At 41.3% G+C, this 16,302-nt stretch overlaps 1 protein-coding gene across 6 annotated transcripts in view; it reads left to right on the plus strand.

Annotated features, from left to right (window-relative positions):
• The window catches only part of kmt2ba (lysine (K)-specific methyltransferase 2Ba), an 87,261-nt gene that overhangs the window by 37,391 nt on the left and 33,568 nt on the right, over positions 1 to 16,302 (plus strand). For 5 of the 6 annotated variants that reach the window (XM_062047601.1, XM_062047596.1, XM_062047599.1 and 2 more), the window contains exons 7-13: positions 11,988 to 12,049; positions 12,132 to 12,347; positions 12,432 to 12,538; positions 13,435 to 14,238; positions 14,319 to 14,432; positions 14,508 to 14,654; positions 14,727 to 14,819. In XM_062047601.1, coding sequence (XP_061903585.1) covers positions 11,988 to 12,049; positions 12,132 to 12,347; positions 12,432 to 12,538; positions 13,435 to 14,238; positions 14,319 to 14,432; positions 14,508 to 14,654; positions 14,727 to 14,819 — 1,543 coding nt within the window. The remainder of the gene's footprint in view (positions 1 to 11,987; positions 12,050 to 12,131; positions 12,348 to 12,431; positions 12,539 to 13,434; positions 14,239 to 14,318; positions 14,433 to 14,507; positions 14,655 to 14,726; positions 14,820 to 16,302) is intronic. The other variant, XM_062047602.1, reaches the window with a different exon arrangement.

Here is a 16,302-nt window from a genome sequence, read left to right on the forward strand (position 1 = left end):
TGGGGGGGGGGTGAACATGAATGTCCCTTGATAACTCCATGCCTTGCAAAAAGGCAGATTTAATGTCCATAGAATGGACCTTCCACTGATTTTGGCTAATCACTGCTAGCAATAACCTCAGGGATTCAGAAGCACAGGTTGGTGAATCTTTTTGCACCTGTTGGATATTGAACTCTTCAAAACCCCTGGCTACAAGTCTAGCTTTAGGCACAATACCGTTCTCAGTTTCTTTTAGACTACAGACCCAACGGGTGGAAACACATCTTTGGCCTGTATCTTCAACTTCTTCAAAAACATTATTATTGTTCCAGTTTTCAATCTCTATTTGTTTAGCTTCATCAAATGATATGTCTTTTGTTATAAGTACATCAGCATCCATGACTTCTGAATCGGACTCAATGCTGAGACTATTCACACGTGACAGATCAACAGCTTCTTTTTGACCATGACTCCCATCATTTTCAATAAATTGCAGGTTATACCAATTTTTATACCCTCTTGTGGCTTTGCCTGCTCTACCTAGGACTTTTGCTTTACATAGAACACTTTCATCACTTTTCATAAAGGTTACAGTATGTCCCGCTTTTACCTTGACACTGGACACAGGAATAACAGGGTTATCATTATAGACATTGTGCTCCATTTGAGTTTGAATTACATCATTATGAGTCACTAACGAATGAGCTCCCTCTCCTGCATTGGACTCTCTGTCACTTTCCTGTTCGTTATCAGCATCTGTGTTTTGTGTACTGAATGAGCCACCTGTGGCTCTGTTCACTACATCTGTGTTTTCACTGTCTGCTGCTTGATTCTGTACAATTATCTCACTGTTTGTGTCATCGAGAACCTCACTTTGAGCAGTTGTGTGTAACTTATTAAGCCTCAAGTGATGTACTCTAACAAGGATACCACCATGTCTTACAAATACAACAGCCCCATCCTGACCAATAACTATCCCTGGTCCCTTCCACTCTGTACTGTCAGCTCGTTTGTAATAGACCTTGTCTCCTGTCTCATATTTTTCATCTGTGGATCTGAGCTGCTTACGTAACGCTCTCCTTATTCTCTCTGAACATTCAGCTTCAGTGAAAGCCTTCCTAGAAGCATGCAACGCTGATATGTGTTGTCCTACCCTTGCACTAACAGTAGTGCCTTCGAGTGCAGGTAGTTTATCAATTAATACAGAGGGAAGGTTAGGGTTTTGACCAAATACCAGTTGATGTGGGCTATAACCATGAACACTGTGCATACAGTTCTTAGCCATAAGAGCCCAGTCTAGGGCAGTGTGCCAGTCACATCCATTTTCCCGTCTCACCTTCAGTAGGATGTCGGTGAGAGTCTGATTGTGTCTCTCCAACAGCCCGTTGCTCCAGGGACTGTATCCTGCTGTTGTCCTCGTCTCGATGTTGAAGTTTTCGGCCATGTCACGAAACTCTTCATTATTGAACTCTCCACCGTTGTCGCTGTACAAAATAAGAGGAGGGCCGTGAACACTTATCCATGTGTGGATGAGGGCGTTGACCATTTCAGAGGCCTTCTTTGTCTTCACAATGCTTCCTGCACTGAACCGGGTGAATTGGTCGATCACATGTAGATACCACACTCCTGGCTCCAACTCATGCAGGTCCACCGCCACCGTCTCATTATATTCTGTAGCTAGAGGCAGACCAACAGCTGGCCTCGGCTTCGCTTTGCTGTATCTCTGACATATGTCACAATCATGCACTATTTGTTGCAAAATAGTGAGGCAGTCCTTGTCTTTATTACCCGAGCTTTGAATTAGCCTCTGCAGCCTGTCTGCAGATGCGTGGCCAAACTGTTTGTGTAGCTTGAGAAGGATTTTGCGCTTTTCGGCTGAAGACATGTTTTCTGTCACTGTCAGGACTTCATCTTCAGCTGTCGCTGCAAGTATCACGTCATCTTTCATTTGCTGTGTTGTGCTGTTTTTGTCTCTTATGTCCACACAGTAGTGTCCTGAGCTGGTGAACTCAAGAGGAATCTGCTGTTTAAACATCACTGCTCTGTCATTCTCCATATCTAAAACAGTTCCTGCCTTCTTCAGTGAGGACTTACTCAGCAGCAGTGGAATGTCAGCGTTGACCACTTCTGTCTCAATGTGACATTTTGTTTGTCCTATTTTGGCAGGTAGTTTCACTTTTCTGGTGGAATATACTAAGTTGCCATCTCCAAAACGAAATGGTCTTGAACTGGTGTTTTCTGTCCTCATCATTTTGTCTGTCTGCTCTTGACTGAGACAACTAACATAACTGTCAAGCCATTTCTCCCCACATACTGTACGAGTGCATGCCGTGTCTATGATGGCTGATCCCAGGGATTCAGTTATGAAAATCTCAGCGTCAGACATAGGGTCATTTGTCAACAACGTTATGTTAACTTCTTCTACATTTTCGTCTTCTGTTAGTCTTACTTGTTCGTTCTTCTTGTAAGGACAGTCCTTGGCCCAATGAAATGTGCTTTGACAAACGGCACATCTTGAACGCTTACCGAACTTATCCAATGGGTTGGTGCCCGGCAACGGTGTCCTTTCACTCTTCTGTTGAAACGTGTTCCGTCTTCCCTGTCCTTGTCGTTGTCGTTGTTCAGTGAAGAAAGCTGCATCTTGGTTTAGTTGAATCCCGTGCGACAAACCTGGCGCCGTTTTCGCTCCAAAAATCCGCTTGAGTGCCGACTTCATGGACGCAAACTTTAGGTCGGGGCACGCCGTTAGTGCAAGTTGTCTGTTTTTCTCATCGAGGCAGGCCGTGTCCAACAACTTGAAGGCTAACACAGCATCTGGAAGCGCCATGTCGTACTTTTTAATTCGATTGTATCGCTGCTCAAAGTCAATTATGTAGTCTGCCATTGAAACGGAACTGTCTTTCATTAAACGATCAAACTGGGAATACGCTTCGTACGCGCGGTCCTTTTCTTCTTGCTGAAACACACCGTCCAGTTTTGCTAGTAATGTCGCCATACCAGTGTCTTTGTCCAAGTCGTCTGCTGGTATCTCCATAGCGATATCCTTGGCTCGTCCTTCCAGACCCAAAGCCACAGCAAGCGCCTGCTTCTTCTTGTCGAGTTCGGTAACTCGTGCCCATATGTTAACTTCATTTTTCCAACATTCATACGGCCTGGTTTCGTCAAACTTCGGCGGTACTCTGTAGTTCGCAGCCATCTTCAAACCATCCTCTGCTACCAATGTTGATATAGACTTAGTAGACACAACGTATATTAAGTATATTGAGTTTTATTCCAGACACTGAGGCAGCCGACATGTCAACATAGTTCCCTCCATGAAGTCCATATCCCAGCCGCCCCTGCTGCCCCGCCTCCAGCATGAATAGCCGTAAAGGGAAACATAGAACTGTCGTAAAGTGTTCATTGGAGAACAACACACGTTAACAGCGGGAGCATTCACATTGAGGTCGCATCACATACAGTATATAGCCGATTTATTTCCACCTACTGGGTCAGATATGACAAAATCAGAATTGTACTGTTCACAGCACGGACATGAAAACAATCTAATACAGGTCGCATGTGGACAAAAAAATCGGAGTATACTTGCAGTGTGAACAAGGCCATAATCTTGTCAAGGTACAATACTATTAGTGCGGTGGGTTAGCGCACATTTTTAGGCGTACCGTTACGGAGCGGATAAAAGCGCCAATTTTTTTACAGGCCTTCTTTATGACCTACTGAAGGATTTTAGAAGGGTACTCAAACTTAAATATTGAAAATACCCATATAGTGCACAAAATTGTTTAAAAAATGTTATTCCGGAGTCATAAAAGGTATATTGCTGATAAATTGTTGTTTTTTTCCACTTAGGAAGGTAAATTTGCTTTTAATTGGGTCCAGTGATGGATAAACATTCAAAATGATGTCTAAAATGCATTACCAAGGCACCTGGTACAGGTACATCCTCCATAAAGTCCTGTACAGTATAGGCGGAATTAAGAAAAAAGCTGAAAAAATGTCATGTTCTGCATGTAGTGTGGGTAAAGACATTCTCTATTCATTTTGTAATTAGAATTAATCATGAAGTTGTTCATAATCGCAACTACTGTTTCAATATACATTCACAACACCAGATGGCGATATATAAACTAGCCTGCATGATCACAATAAGTTCCAGCCTGATCACATGATCACATGATCACTGTGCAGTTCAGCATCACACAGAGCTGCAATCAAGCAGGTGTTCATCAGGTAAATATAACAATAATAATGCTTTGAGAATGAGCTGTATGTTGCTTAACAAAGCATAAGGAAAGTTAAAAAGATTAGCTAGGCAAGAATTGACTTCTGAAGATGCAATTGCATGGGCTGCCTATCATGCTTCCAATCAACCTTCAGTGGAAGACCCCCCAGCAAGATGTGCACTCCTTCCTCTGTTCTATGAGAAATCTGCCACAGCAGCCATGATTAAGCATGGCATGGATGTTCAGAGACAGGCTGTTCAATTTCTCAATCCAGGACAGATCCCTGTCACTGCATTTGATCAGCCTCTGTTTGCTCTGGCTAAGCTTGTACAATGGAAATGGCCGAACACCCATGGTGAAAGAGTTCATGTAGTTATGCTGGGAGGATTACACACAGAGATGGCTCTCTGGAATACACTTGGCGATCTCCTAGAGGGCTCTGGTTGGACGACAGCACTGATTGAAGCAGAAGTGGCATCAAGTGGCATGGCTGAGTCGTTTCTGAAAGCAGCACACCTAACACGAACCAGGCATGCACACCAGGTCACTGTCTTGACACTGCACAATCTACAACAGGAGGCTTTCAGGGTTAGTGCAGGCCCCAAAGATGAAGAGTCCTTCATGGCTTGGAGAAACAACATGCTGAAGAAGAGTCCGACGTTCATGTTCTGGGATCTGATCATGAGATATGAAACCCTCATTCTCATCTTCATAAGGGCACACAGAGAGCAGAATTTCCTACTGTATGTAGAAGTGCTTGAAGAACTGGCCCCTCTATTCTTTGCCTTGGACCATGTGAACTATTCAAGATGGTTGCCTGTCCATATCAGGGACATGAAGTCTTTGCCCGACTCTATCAAGGACGAGTTTGAGAAGAATTCTCACTGGGTTCTTTCAAAGACATCTAACAGGTTTTCTGCAATCCCACTGGACCAAGCTCATGAACAAGAGAACAAGAATGTGAAAGGTTCAGGTGGTGCGGTTGGCCTCACAGAAAATCCAACTGCCTTCAGAAGATGGATGCTCACAGGCCCAGAAATGGCAAGATTGATAAAGGAATTTGAAGAGGAATATCTCCAAGATGACAAAGAGAGCTTCCAGCACCATGAGCAGGGTCTTGGCACACAGAAGACATTCCAGAGACAGGTCAACAGTCTGTCAGATACCATAAGGCGTATGGGAAACCCTTTCCTGGATGTCTTCGAGGAACTTGTGACTCTTGATAGTCGCAACTGCGCAGATAAATTAGTCGCAAATACCATGCTCATCCTGGAGGACACAGGGAAGAGACAATATCAGGAGTTTGTCAAGAAGGTGCTTGATGAACGCACACAATCTATCCATGATCCGATTAAAAGGAATTCCTTGGCAGTCTTCAGGCAACCTAGACGCAAGACAATGTCTAAAGATGGGAAAAAGATTAAAGTGCTTCAGAACAACGTGGCACTCTTTGGCCAGCTATATGTAGCTATGCAGAGCCGTGAGAGTAATTTGGATGAATTCTTTACACATGAGGTGCAGTCCTTCCCTCCATCTCTCTCAGACTTTGGAAAACTTCATCTGACAGGCACCAAATCAGACCTGCTACAATGTCTTGAGCAGCCAGCACAATAAGAGCCACCCTCAACCTATGACTTCAAAGTCCTAGATGGGGCAGTAATTGTCCACTGCCTGCCCACTATTAGAGTGAGCACGTTTGATGCTTATGCAAATGAGGTTTTCATCCCCTACCTGCAGAAGCAGCTGCAGGATGCAAAACGATTGGATGTTGTATGGGACACGTACATCCCTGACAGCTTGAAGGAGTCCACCCGAGAAAAAAGAGGACGTGGTGTTCGCAGGAAAGTGTCAGGCCCGACAAAGTTGCCAGGCAACTGGATGGACTTTCTTCGCGACCCAATCAACAAGAAGGAGTTGTTTGATTTCTTGACATCCAAGATCCAAGAGTTCAGCTGGCCACCAACCAAAGCTGTGTATGTCACATCGGGGCAAGCGGTGTCAGGACAAGCTTTTGGTTCCACTAGCATGATGGACTGTTGCAACCATGAGGAGGCAGACACAAGGATAGTGGTCCATCTACAATGCGCATTGAAGGAGGGAGCAAAGACAGTTCTTGTGCGAACTGTGGACACTGATGTCATCGTGATCCTTGCTGGTTTATTTTATGATTTGGTGGTGCTTCAACCATTGACTGACATCTGGGTGGCTTTTGGCATGGGAAAAAGGTTCAGATATTACCACATAAACCACATCTGCAAAAGCCTGGGGGAACCCAAATCACAAGGTCTGCTTATGTTCCACGCATATTCAGGTTGTGACACAACATCTGCATTTAACGGAAAAGGCAAGAAGTCAGCTTGGAGGGCCTGGCAAGCCTATGATGCTGCTACAGAAACATTTATGTATCTGGCAAAGCATCCATTCCAGGAACTAAAAGTTGACTCTGAGCATTTCCAGACACTTGAGAGGCTGACTGTGATCCTGTACAACAGATCCAGTCCTTTGAACTCCATCAGTCAAACAAGGAAGGAACTCTTCTGTCAAGACAGTCGGCCGATGGAGAGATTACCTCCCACGCAGGATGCCCTACTCCAGCATGTAAAACGGGCTGTGTTTCAGGCAGGAATCTGGGCAACCAGCACAGACACACAGCAAGTGATTCCTTCTCCAAAGGACTTTGGATGGACCAAGGACGAAACAGGGTCATGGGTTCCAGTTTGGATAACCATTCCCGAGGTCTCCATTGCCTGCAGAGAGCTGATAAAATGCTCATGTAAAGGTGACTGTTCCAGCTGTAAATGCAGCAATGCTAATATTGACTGTTCTCCACTTTGCAAATGCAACTGCTGCAAATAGACACCAGGTACAGTTATGCACACCAATACACCAAGTTTCCACATTATGATGCATGTCAATTTGTTTAAATTGTGACAACAATTGTTTTCTTGCCTGTTTCACGTGCAGATTACTTCATAGTGTAGTAAGAAGAGTCATCCAGGCCATTGGTCCTCAGCCCCCATGCTGATCATGTGCACCAGCTGACTTGCCCCTTTAATTTATTTTTGGCCTCAATCAGAGTTCTAACATTATAATTGCATTAAAGGTTTTATGGATAATACTTCATGTGCTGGGTCTTGAATCATCATCTGAAAATGATACTTTTTGCTATTTCCGTCCATAATGAGGCCTTATTTGAAAGCCAAATGGTTCATAATGGAATCAAATATTGGCATTCTGGCTGTTCTGGGATGTGAAGACACTACCTGTAGACACCCTGTGCAAGTATGATGTAAAAACTAGCAGCAGGAGGACACATGACAAGAATTAGTCCTTTTTTAGTATAGGCGTTTTTTGCAGTTATTGATCAAAATAACTTATGTGCACTATAAAGGTATTTTCAATATTTAAGTTTGAGTACCCTTCTAAAATCCTTCAGTAGGTCATAAAGAAGGCCCATAAAAAATTTGGCGCTTTTATCCGCTCCGTAACGGTAATGTCACTAAGCCACCAGACTATATAGATAGATTATTCTCGGTATCTCGAAGTTTACTATGTACAGCTCGTATAGCAGTACGCAGAGACATTACACAGGGACAATATGGTGTATGGAGTAGGGATGTCCCGATCCAGGTTTTTGCACTTCCGATCCGATACCGATATTGTTTTTGCACTTCCGATCCGATACCGATACTGGCCTATCCAAGCATGTATTAAAGTTTAAAGTTATTTAGCCTACTTAGTTGTCAGAATCATGTTGAAAAGGGTTTTAGTACTCTTGATAACAACTAGCCAGCTGAATTAGGGGAGTTTGAATAATACACAATGGTTGGTAACAAGAAACTGACCTGTTTATTCAAGGATAAACACAAAATAGACAAAATTATACATGACAAACAGAAATGGCATCATTGAACTAGGGCTGGGCGATATGGCCTTTTTTTAATACTGCGATATTTTAAGGCCATATTGCGATACACGATATATATCTCGATATTTTGCCTTAGCCTTGAATGAACACTTGATGCATATAATCACAGCAGTTTGATGATTCTATGTGTTTTGATTGATTGATTCTTTTATTAGTAGGTTGCACAGTGAAGTACATATTCCGTACAATTGACCACTAAATGGTAACACCTGAATACGTTTTTCAACTTGTTTAAGTCGGGGTCCACATTGATTCATGATACAGATATATACTATCATCATAATACAGTCATCACACAAGATAATCACATTGAATTATTTACATTATTTATAATCCGGGGTGTGGAGGGGGGCGCCGGATGTAAGTGTCAAAATGACAGCCAAAAGAGTTTGATATGAGAATAAATCTAAAGTTAAAATATAGGGTAGAAATGCACCCATTTGCAGAAAATGTAGTCTTGATTTTCAAAATTTTCTTTCAAGGCTTGCATGTCTACATTAAAACATTCTTCTTCATACTGCATTAATATGCTACTTTTAAACTTTCATGCAGGGAAGGAAATCACAACTAAAAAAAATCACACATTTTTTCATACGGTGTTGATATGGAAATTTTTGCCTCTGCATTTTGATGGTGTGGGCGTGTGGCACCGAATGGAGATAAGCGTCTCGACAGACGTTACAATATTTGAACAATGATGACGAAAAGTGTTTTCTCTGTCGTGTCCGTGTGTCGAAAATTGTTATGCGCTTATTTTTTTATTTGATTTTATGCGTGGTATATAATTGCTATGCGCAGAGGACGCTTGAGCAGTGCGCAATTGCACAGGCGCGCACCTTAGAGGGAACGTTGCTCGCACGGCTGCGCTAGCATCACAGCTAACGTTAGCCATGCTGCTACCTCTCTGCTCGGGGAGGGCGTATACGTACGTATGTGACGTATGACGTGACAGTATGTGACGTGTGTAAGAAGGTGCGCTTGCTGTCTGTGAGAGGGAGACACAGAAAAGAGTGAGAAAAGCCTGTCGTGTAATGCCAGCAGCGAAAAGCAACTGCGTGAGAATCCACAGACCTGTGGATGTGTTGAAGGTGTGCTGGAAAATGCGGAACGGAAATTAGGGAGCAGCAGAAAAGTGGAATGTATTATTTAAATCGGTGCGTTGGAAAACACGGACCGGAGTTCTTTTTTTTAAACTGGATCTGTATCGGCATTTTCCCACCCCTTGCCGATACGCATTTTTTGGCAAATATCGGCGGCCGATCCGATCCAAATATCGGATCGGGACATCCCTAGTATGGAGGTTAATTGTGGTCTTTATTACCAAAGCTTTTTTTGACAGATATTTTTTGTTTAAATTTTATGAACAGTTTTTTTGTTTTACATGAAATTATGCTGACAACTTAATCGAAGAAAAATTTGTGCGCAAAATGTGTGTTGAATATGTGAAACACAGTGTTTTAAAAACAGTGTATGAAAATTCAGTGCAGAAAAAATTATTGCTTCAAAACTCATGACCCACTTCCGGTGAGGTGTTTGCAAACCTGACATCTCATTGGCTGGTTTTAATACCCAATCTGCTTCGATCTTAATTTAACGGAAGTGAGTCTTGAGTCTGAATTTTTATGAACTGAATTTTAAAACACTACTTTTACAGACTTTTTTTAAACATACATTTTTCTTCAATGAAATTGTCAGCATGTATATATTTTTAAAACTTTTTGTATAGAATTTTTCACATATACAGTCTAGAAATACAATTAAACACGTCAAATGTTATCCCACCCCAAAAAAAAACAAGTAACCCACAAAAATTATATATAAAACAAAATATATATAAAAAAAAAAACATGCATGAGGAGGCAAATATTGACATGAAGCCACAGACAACTGCCCTCCGAGTCTCCCCAACATGGTGCAGCAATACGGAACACAAAATCAGACAAAACGTTCATTATTTATCTACGGTACCTTTCAATTACATTTCAAAAATTAAATTTCAGATCAGTCTCTTTTACATATTTTAGGAAACCACCCAACGTTCCCTCTAAGGTGCGCGCCTGTGCAACTGCGCACTGCTCAAGCATCCTCTGCGCACGGCAAATCTATGCTGCGCACAAAATCAAATGAAAAAATAAGCGCATAACAATTTTCGACACACGGACACGACAAACCGTTTTCGTCATCATTGTTCAAATATTGTAACGTCTTTCGAGACGCTTTGAGGACATGAATTCCATTGATCACTTTACTGAGCAAAACTCTTTATTGTCGGCCATAAACACATCACCAAAACATTAGTAAAAAAATGTATATCTAGCAAAAGTGGTCATTTTCTGCAGTACAAACCAGACCAAAAGCCACTTTGTTATATCGCTCGCTCGCTCGCTCTTTCTTACTTGCGTTCGCTCGCTCTTTCTTACTTGTGCCAACACATGCACATATGGCACTTAGCCATTGATGCGTTTACAGCCACACAAAAAGTCGGACAACTCCAACACCACACATAAAGTGTAATTCCAGGTCGTTACACTATGATTTACCAATCAAATGTGTGCTTATTCTAGTGTCATTTATTAGGAATCTTAATTTATCAATATTAATCATGAAATGCTGTTCGTACATTAAATAAATACTAATAAAAATATATTTTTTACAAACAGGAAGTTGCAGGAATGTACACATGATCCCCTGCTTACATCTCATTGTGCAACATATGAATGTTTTAATGGGAACTAAATGCAATGTCTGAAAGGGGTACAAACTATTTCCAAAGCAGGACCTCCACCCAGACAAACAATACAAATACACAGTTCATGAAAAACAATATTTTTTGTTATTGTCATTGTAAGTGGGCCTAAACACTTATATTAGAAAATAACCTCATGGAAATGACTGATGTCATTTGATTATAATAATAAGAGAATGTTGTCTGTCTATCTGTGTTGGCCCTGCGGTGAGGTGAGGACTTGTCCAGGGTGTACCCCGCCTTCCGCCCGAATGCAGCTGAGAGAGGCTCTAGCAACCCCGAAAGGGACAAGCGGTAGAAAATGGATGGATGGATGGAGATTGAACTTGTTATTTAGTCAGGTTTGGGACAGGTGTGCTGCTAGTGTAGCCACAGTGTGCACGTCTGATGTTGCTCACATGGGCTCCACTGAATGCTCAGTTTTTGCATTGCTCACACACATGAAAAATTAGAGGGAACATTGAAACCACCCCATATTTCCTAAACCATCTCAGAACAACCGTTCAATGTCAGCCTAATTTTCTCCAATTTAAGGAAATAGAGAATATCTCTAACCTAGCGGACCATCACAGAACAACCGTTCAATGTCAGCCTATTTCAATTGGCGTTAAATTTGATATCCGTCTCTTTTACAATATTTAGGAAACCACCCCATACTTTCTGAGCCATCACAGAACAACCGTTCAATGTCAGCCTAATTTTCTCCAATTTAAGGAAATAGAGAATATCTAATATAGCGGGTGTGGCAGGGAGGCGCTGCAGCCTTCCAGTTTTGCACAATGAGTCTTCTAGCCAACAAAGAAAAGACAAAATGTTAAAAAAGTCAGTCCAATAACTGAAATTGTCAGCATATTTAATGTAAAAAATAAACAAATTAGTTCACAAAATTCAAATGCAAAAAATGCAGTGTAAAAAACAAGGTTTTGTAATAAAGACAAAAAACAACCTCCATAACAGTGCAATAAAAATGCTTGGTAAATTGTGAGTTGTTTACTTTTATGAGGTACTGTAGCACACACCCATGTTCATCTGCTCTCTGTGTACCTCAATGCAGATGTTTTAGTTGAATCTTGCTGCTTATTTTAAATAATTGCCTTTTTTTTATTAGATACAGGAGGTGTGAACGGATTGAGCAAGCAAAGACAGAGCGCATTGTCAAACAATTCACAGGTATGTTTTCGAAAATAAGTAATGCAGTTGGTGTGGCATCCAAATGTAATAAATATACACCACTAATCTTGCATTCTCTCAGGCCGGGCCAGGAATTTTTGTGCACCTGTGTCGAGCAGCAAGGACAGCAACTGGGGGAATAGACAATCAAAGATGTCTGACACGCCGAATGAAGTCCGGAAACAGTCCCTGCGCAACGTCACGCCACGCTCTTATTGGAACCTGCTCAAGTCTGAATCCGACGAGGAGCAGGAAGAAGTAAAGAAATCCAAGGCTGACAAGCTGGATGATAAACAAGGTAAACTTTGCCTCTCTATTTTATTTTATTTTTGTTTCCTCTCAAACACAACACCGTCTTAGTTCAGTTTGTGTTCTTTTTGAGATGCCCTCTATCAAACTGGACTATTATGTGATGGCCGTCCCCAAGAGGCTGTGAAGCAACGTCGGCCATTCTCTAAAGGAGTTCCAGGCAGACCTCGAACTAATAAGGTAATTTTGCATACATTAATAAGCCCCTTTCTTTTATAGTAACATCATTAAATGCCTGGGAATAATTATTTGGAAACACTTTTTGCTCCAAATAACTATCTTTTTGCATAACATTTTTTCTGACTAATTGCTACCAAAAAAAATTATTTCCAAGTAATTTTTCACCAAGGCTTTTCCAGTTCAGTTTTTTTCCCCAATTTCAAACTAATCTAATGTACCAGATTTAGATATTCTCGGAATTCTTCACACAATATCTCACATATAGTAGGCCTATCACCTTGCTTTACTCTTTTGTTTCCGTTTTGTCTTTGTAGTGAACCCTCTGCTTTTGTCTTTGTAAATTCATCATGCTCTAAACTAGTATTTTTAATATAAAATATCTAATATTTATTTCCTGGTAATGCATGTTAGTATTTAAAAAAAAATAAAATAACATATAGCCGATGTTTAAAATGTAGTTGAAAACCTTTTTTGTGGGCATTAGTTTTTATTTTTATTTTGCAACCAAGTTTGCTGTCATATTTTACTTTTTTACACTTGCATAAGTAAACAATTTACACCTATTTAGGGAATTTCTTCCCTTGTGTAAATGTAAATTATTATGTGCAATCGGTTTAACAAATCAAAATTTGGTCTGAAAATAACAAGCAAAAGTTGTCCTGTCATAATATTTGGATGGGAATTCAAGCATGCATCTGTTAGCTCCTGCTGTTAATTGCTTCGACAGTGTTTTTCCTTTTCACCTGCCTCACTTTCCCCTGGCTAACACCACATTCCTGAAACCTGGCTTCTTACCACCTCTCTGCTGCCGCTCGCCTCCGCTGCATGCGTCTCATTCAAGTGTAGCTTTTGGAACCTGTCTTGCTGGTTGGCTTAGGCAGTCCCCTCCTCCACAGGGACAGCAGAACCCGGAAGAGATGGAGCTCAGCGATTTTTACCCTCATCCCGGCCCATTTGGAACCCCCCTGCCCAAGCTGCAGCAGCAGCTCCGAATACACTTATACCGCCTACCTGATTCTTACCTGCAGTCGCCCCAGTGTCTGGATCCATACCTTACATACTCCCAGCCTGTAACACAGACTAATGTTCCACATGAATTGCATGCTGTAACGACCTCCATGCTGCCATCATCCCAACTTCCAGTAGACCTTCCTCTGCAGGCGTCTGCGCCTGAAACACAGCCTTCTTCACTTCATTTCCAAATGCAAGCCCCACGACACAGTCCTGTGTTGCGACTGTGCCGCTTGCCTCAGTCTATGGTGCACGCTGCCTTGCAAAAAAGCACGTCACCATCATCTCTACCATCCCCGAAATTGGCGTCACGCTCTGCTTTAACAGAGGTGATGGCCACTTTGTGGTTTCAAGGGTGCACGCTGTCACAACTGCCACCCATTGATGTTTTAACCAAGATTGCCCAAACCAACAAAGGGCAAATTGTGGACGGAATGACGCAAAAATGCCATCAGCTTGAAGAGTCACAGGATGGGACACAAACAAAGCGGGAGGATGAACCCAAAGAGAAGGACACTTCTGCAAAAGAGACGTTGCTGCAAAGGCCTGCAGGAACTGACGCACATTGTCTCCTTCATTCCCAGAATGCTTCGGAGTACGTGTCAGTGAACGCCCCATTGGGTTTCACTAACGGATTCCCCCAGAAGGGCATGGTCCAAGACCAGAGCAAGATCCGAGTAGATTTTAAGGTAGGCGGTCAAGCTTCAGACTTCTTTTATATTTCCATGTCAAGTTGACTTCACGGACCTGTATGCTTTGTGCCCCTCAGGAGGACTGTGCTGTGCAGAATGTGTGGTTGATGGGCGGGCTTAGCATCCTCTCATCTGTCCCGACCACACCTCAACCCGTCTGTCTGCTCTGTGCCAGCAAAGGTCGACATGATGTAAGATAAGTTATTTTCAGAACATGTCTGTTATGTTCTTCTATAACCCAACCGCTGCTCCACTACCCTCTCTAGATGATTTACTGCCAGATATGCTGCGAGCCCTTCCACAATTTCTGCCTCACGGCTGACGAGCGCCCTCTGGAGGAGAACAAGGAGAACTGGTGCTGCAGGCGCTGCACATTCTGCCACGTGTGTGGGCGTAGAAGCAAAAATTCAAAGGTGTAAAAGCTAGCCTAGCGTTGTCCTATTTGTCCTGTACTACATTCATTACAATTTTTTTTTTTTTTTTAGCCTGTGCTGCAATGCAGAAAATGTCAAACATCCTACCATGCTTCTTGCCTGGGACCAACATACCCAAAGCCCGTAAACTGCAAGCTGCCCTGGGTAATTATTTCAATATTGGTACACTACTTTAACTCTTAAGCGACCTTAAAGAATCACTAACTGTATTATTTTTAAATATAGTAGATTATGGGGAACTCACAAAAGGCAATTTGTACTATGCTGTACTACTTTCCAGACTTTGTGGATTATTTCCAGGTATTTTTTTAAGAGTTTTTCATATTTTCATGGTGTCTTGGAAAGTCTAGAATCGAGTCAAGTCATTTTAAGGCCTTAAAATGCCAAAAATTATCTTAAAATGTCGCAAAATGTCTTGTGTATTAATTTGTGAAGGTCTTAAAACTGCTGTCTAGGCATATTGCGGTAATTTGCTTTGTCGCCTGTAATACAAAGCTGATGTAGCTTATAATACAGTATATTGACCTATTGGATTGGTTTTACATCTTTAAGACCTAATTTAAGGTCTTAAAATGTAAAAAAAATCATCCTAATAGTTCACAAACTGTCTCACATATAATTTGGGAAGGTCTTAAAAATGCGGCACGGGCATATTACAGTAATTTGCTTTCTCTTCTATAATACAAAACTGTCGTACCAGTAGCTTATAATACAGTATATTGACTTAAAAGGATTGGTTTTAACATCTTGTATACACAAAAATATATCAAAGTGGCCCCCACGTTATGTTTCGCATTTTGTTTCCTTACTACACCGAAAATGAACCACACTGTGACCTTAATACGGAGATGCATACCAAATTGTAAGGATTCCGCACAATTTTTACACCCCTAGTATTCATTTTACTTTTTTTAAACTATGGCTGTTAGACAATTAAAATATTTATTGCGATTAATCGCATTTTAATCATAGATTACTCAACATAATTCAGCACACTTAATCACAGATAGATCATTTTAAAGTTTCTAAAATTGTGACTCGATAATTTGTTTGCTTTAATGACATGTATTAAACCTTATGGGTTTTAAAAACAGCTCAACACAAAATGGACAAACACGCTTTTAATGACGATAAAAAAAATATCTGCAGTGCGTTGTATCTTTGACAGAATTTCATTTCCTGCTGTAGGGAGCACTTGCATTCAGAGAAGATGAGCTAGTTACACTTCTGTGTTTAGATACCAGTTTGGCGCATTGATAACACAAAATGTGAATTATTACGATTATGGTTTGATTGTCAGAAACTTCTAATGTCAATGGTATTCATATCGTTGCATAACAATGTCTTAACTGTCTGTTTATTGATAGTGTAATAGTCAGCATGTTAAACACCCTGTAATTGAGGACTATCAACCAGAACATCTTATGAATGTTATCTGCAAAAGCACTGCAGATATTTTTTTTATTGTCATTAAAAGCGTGCTTATGTCCATTTTGTGTTGAGCTGTTTTTAAAAAGCATAAGGTTTATTTCAACCTGCCAGAAAATGTCACCCTTATATTCCTCAACTGATATTTTATTTTTTTAGTTAGAAATATCACAGATTACATTACAAAACATATTTGACA

The sequence above is a fragment of the Entelurus aequoreus genome, linkage group LG05, assembly GCF_033978785.1.
Source record: "Entelurus aequoreus isolate RoL-2023_Sb linkage group LG05, RoL_Eaeq_v1.1, whole genome shotgun sequence".
In the NCBI taxonomy this organism is placed as follows: Eukaryota; Metazoa; Chordata; class Actinopteri; order Syngnathiformes; family Syngnathidae; genus Entelurus; species Entelurus aequoreus.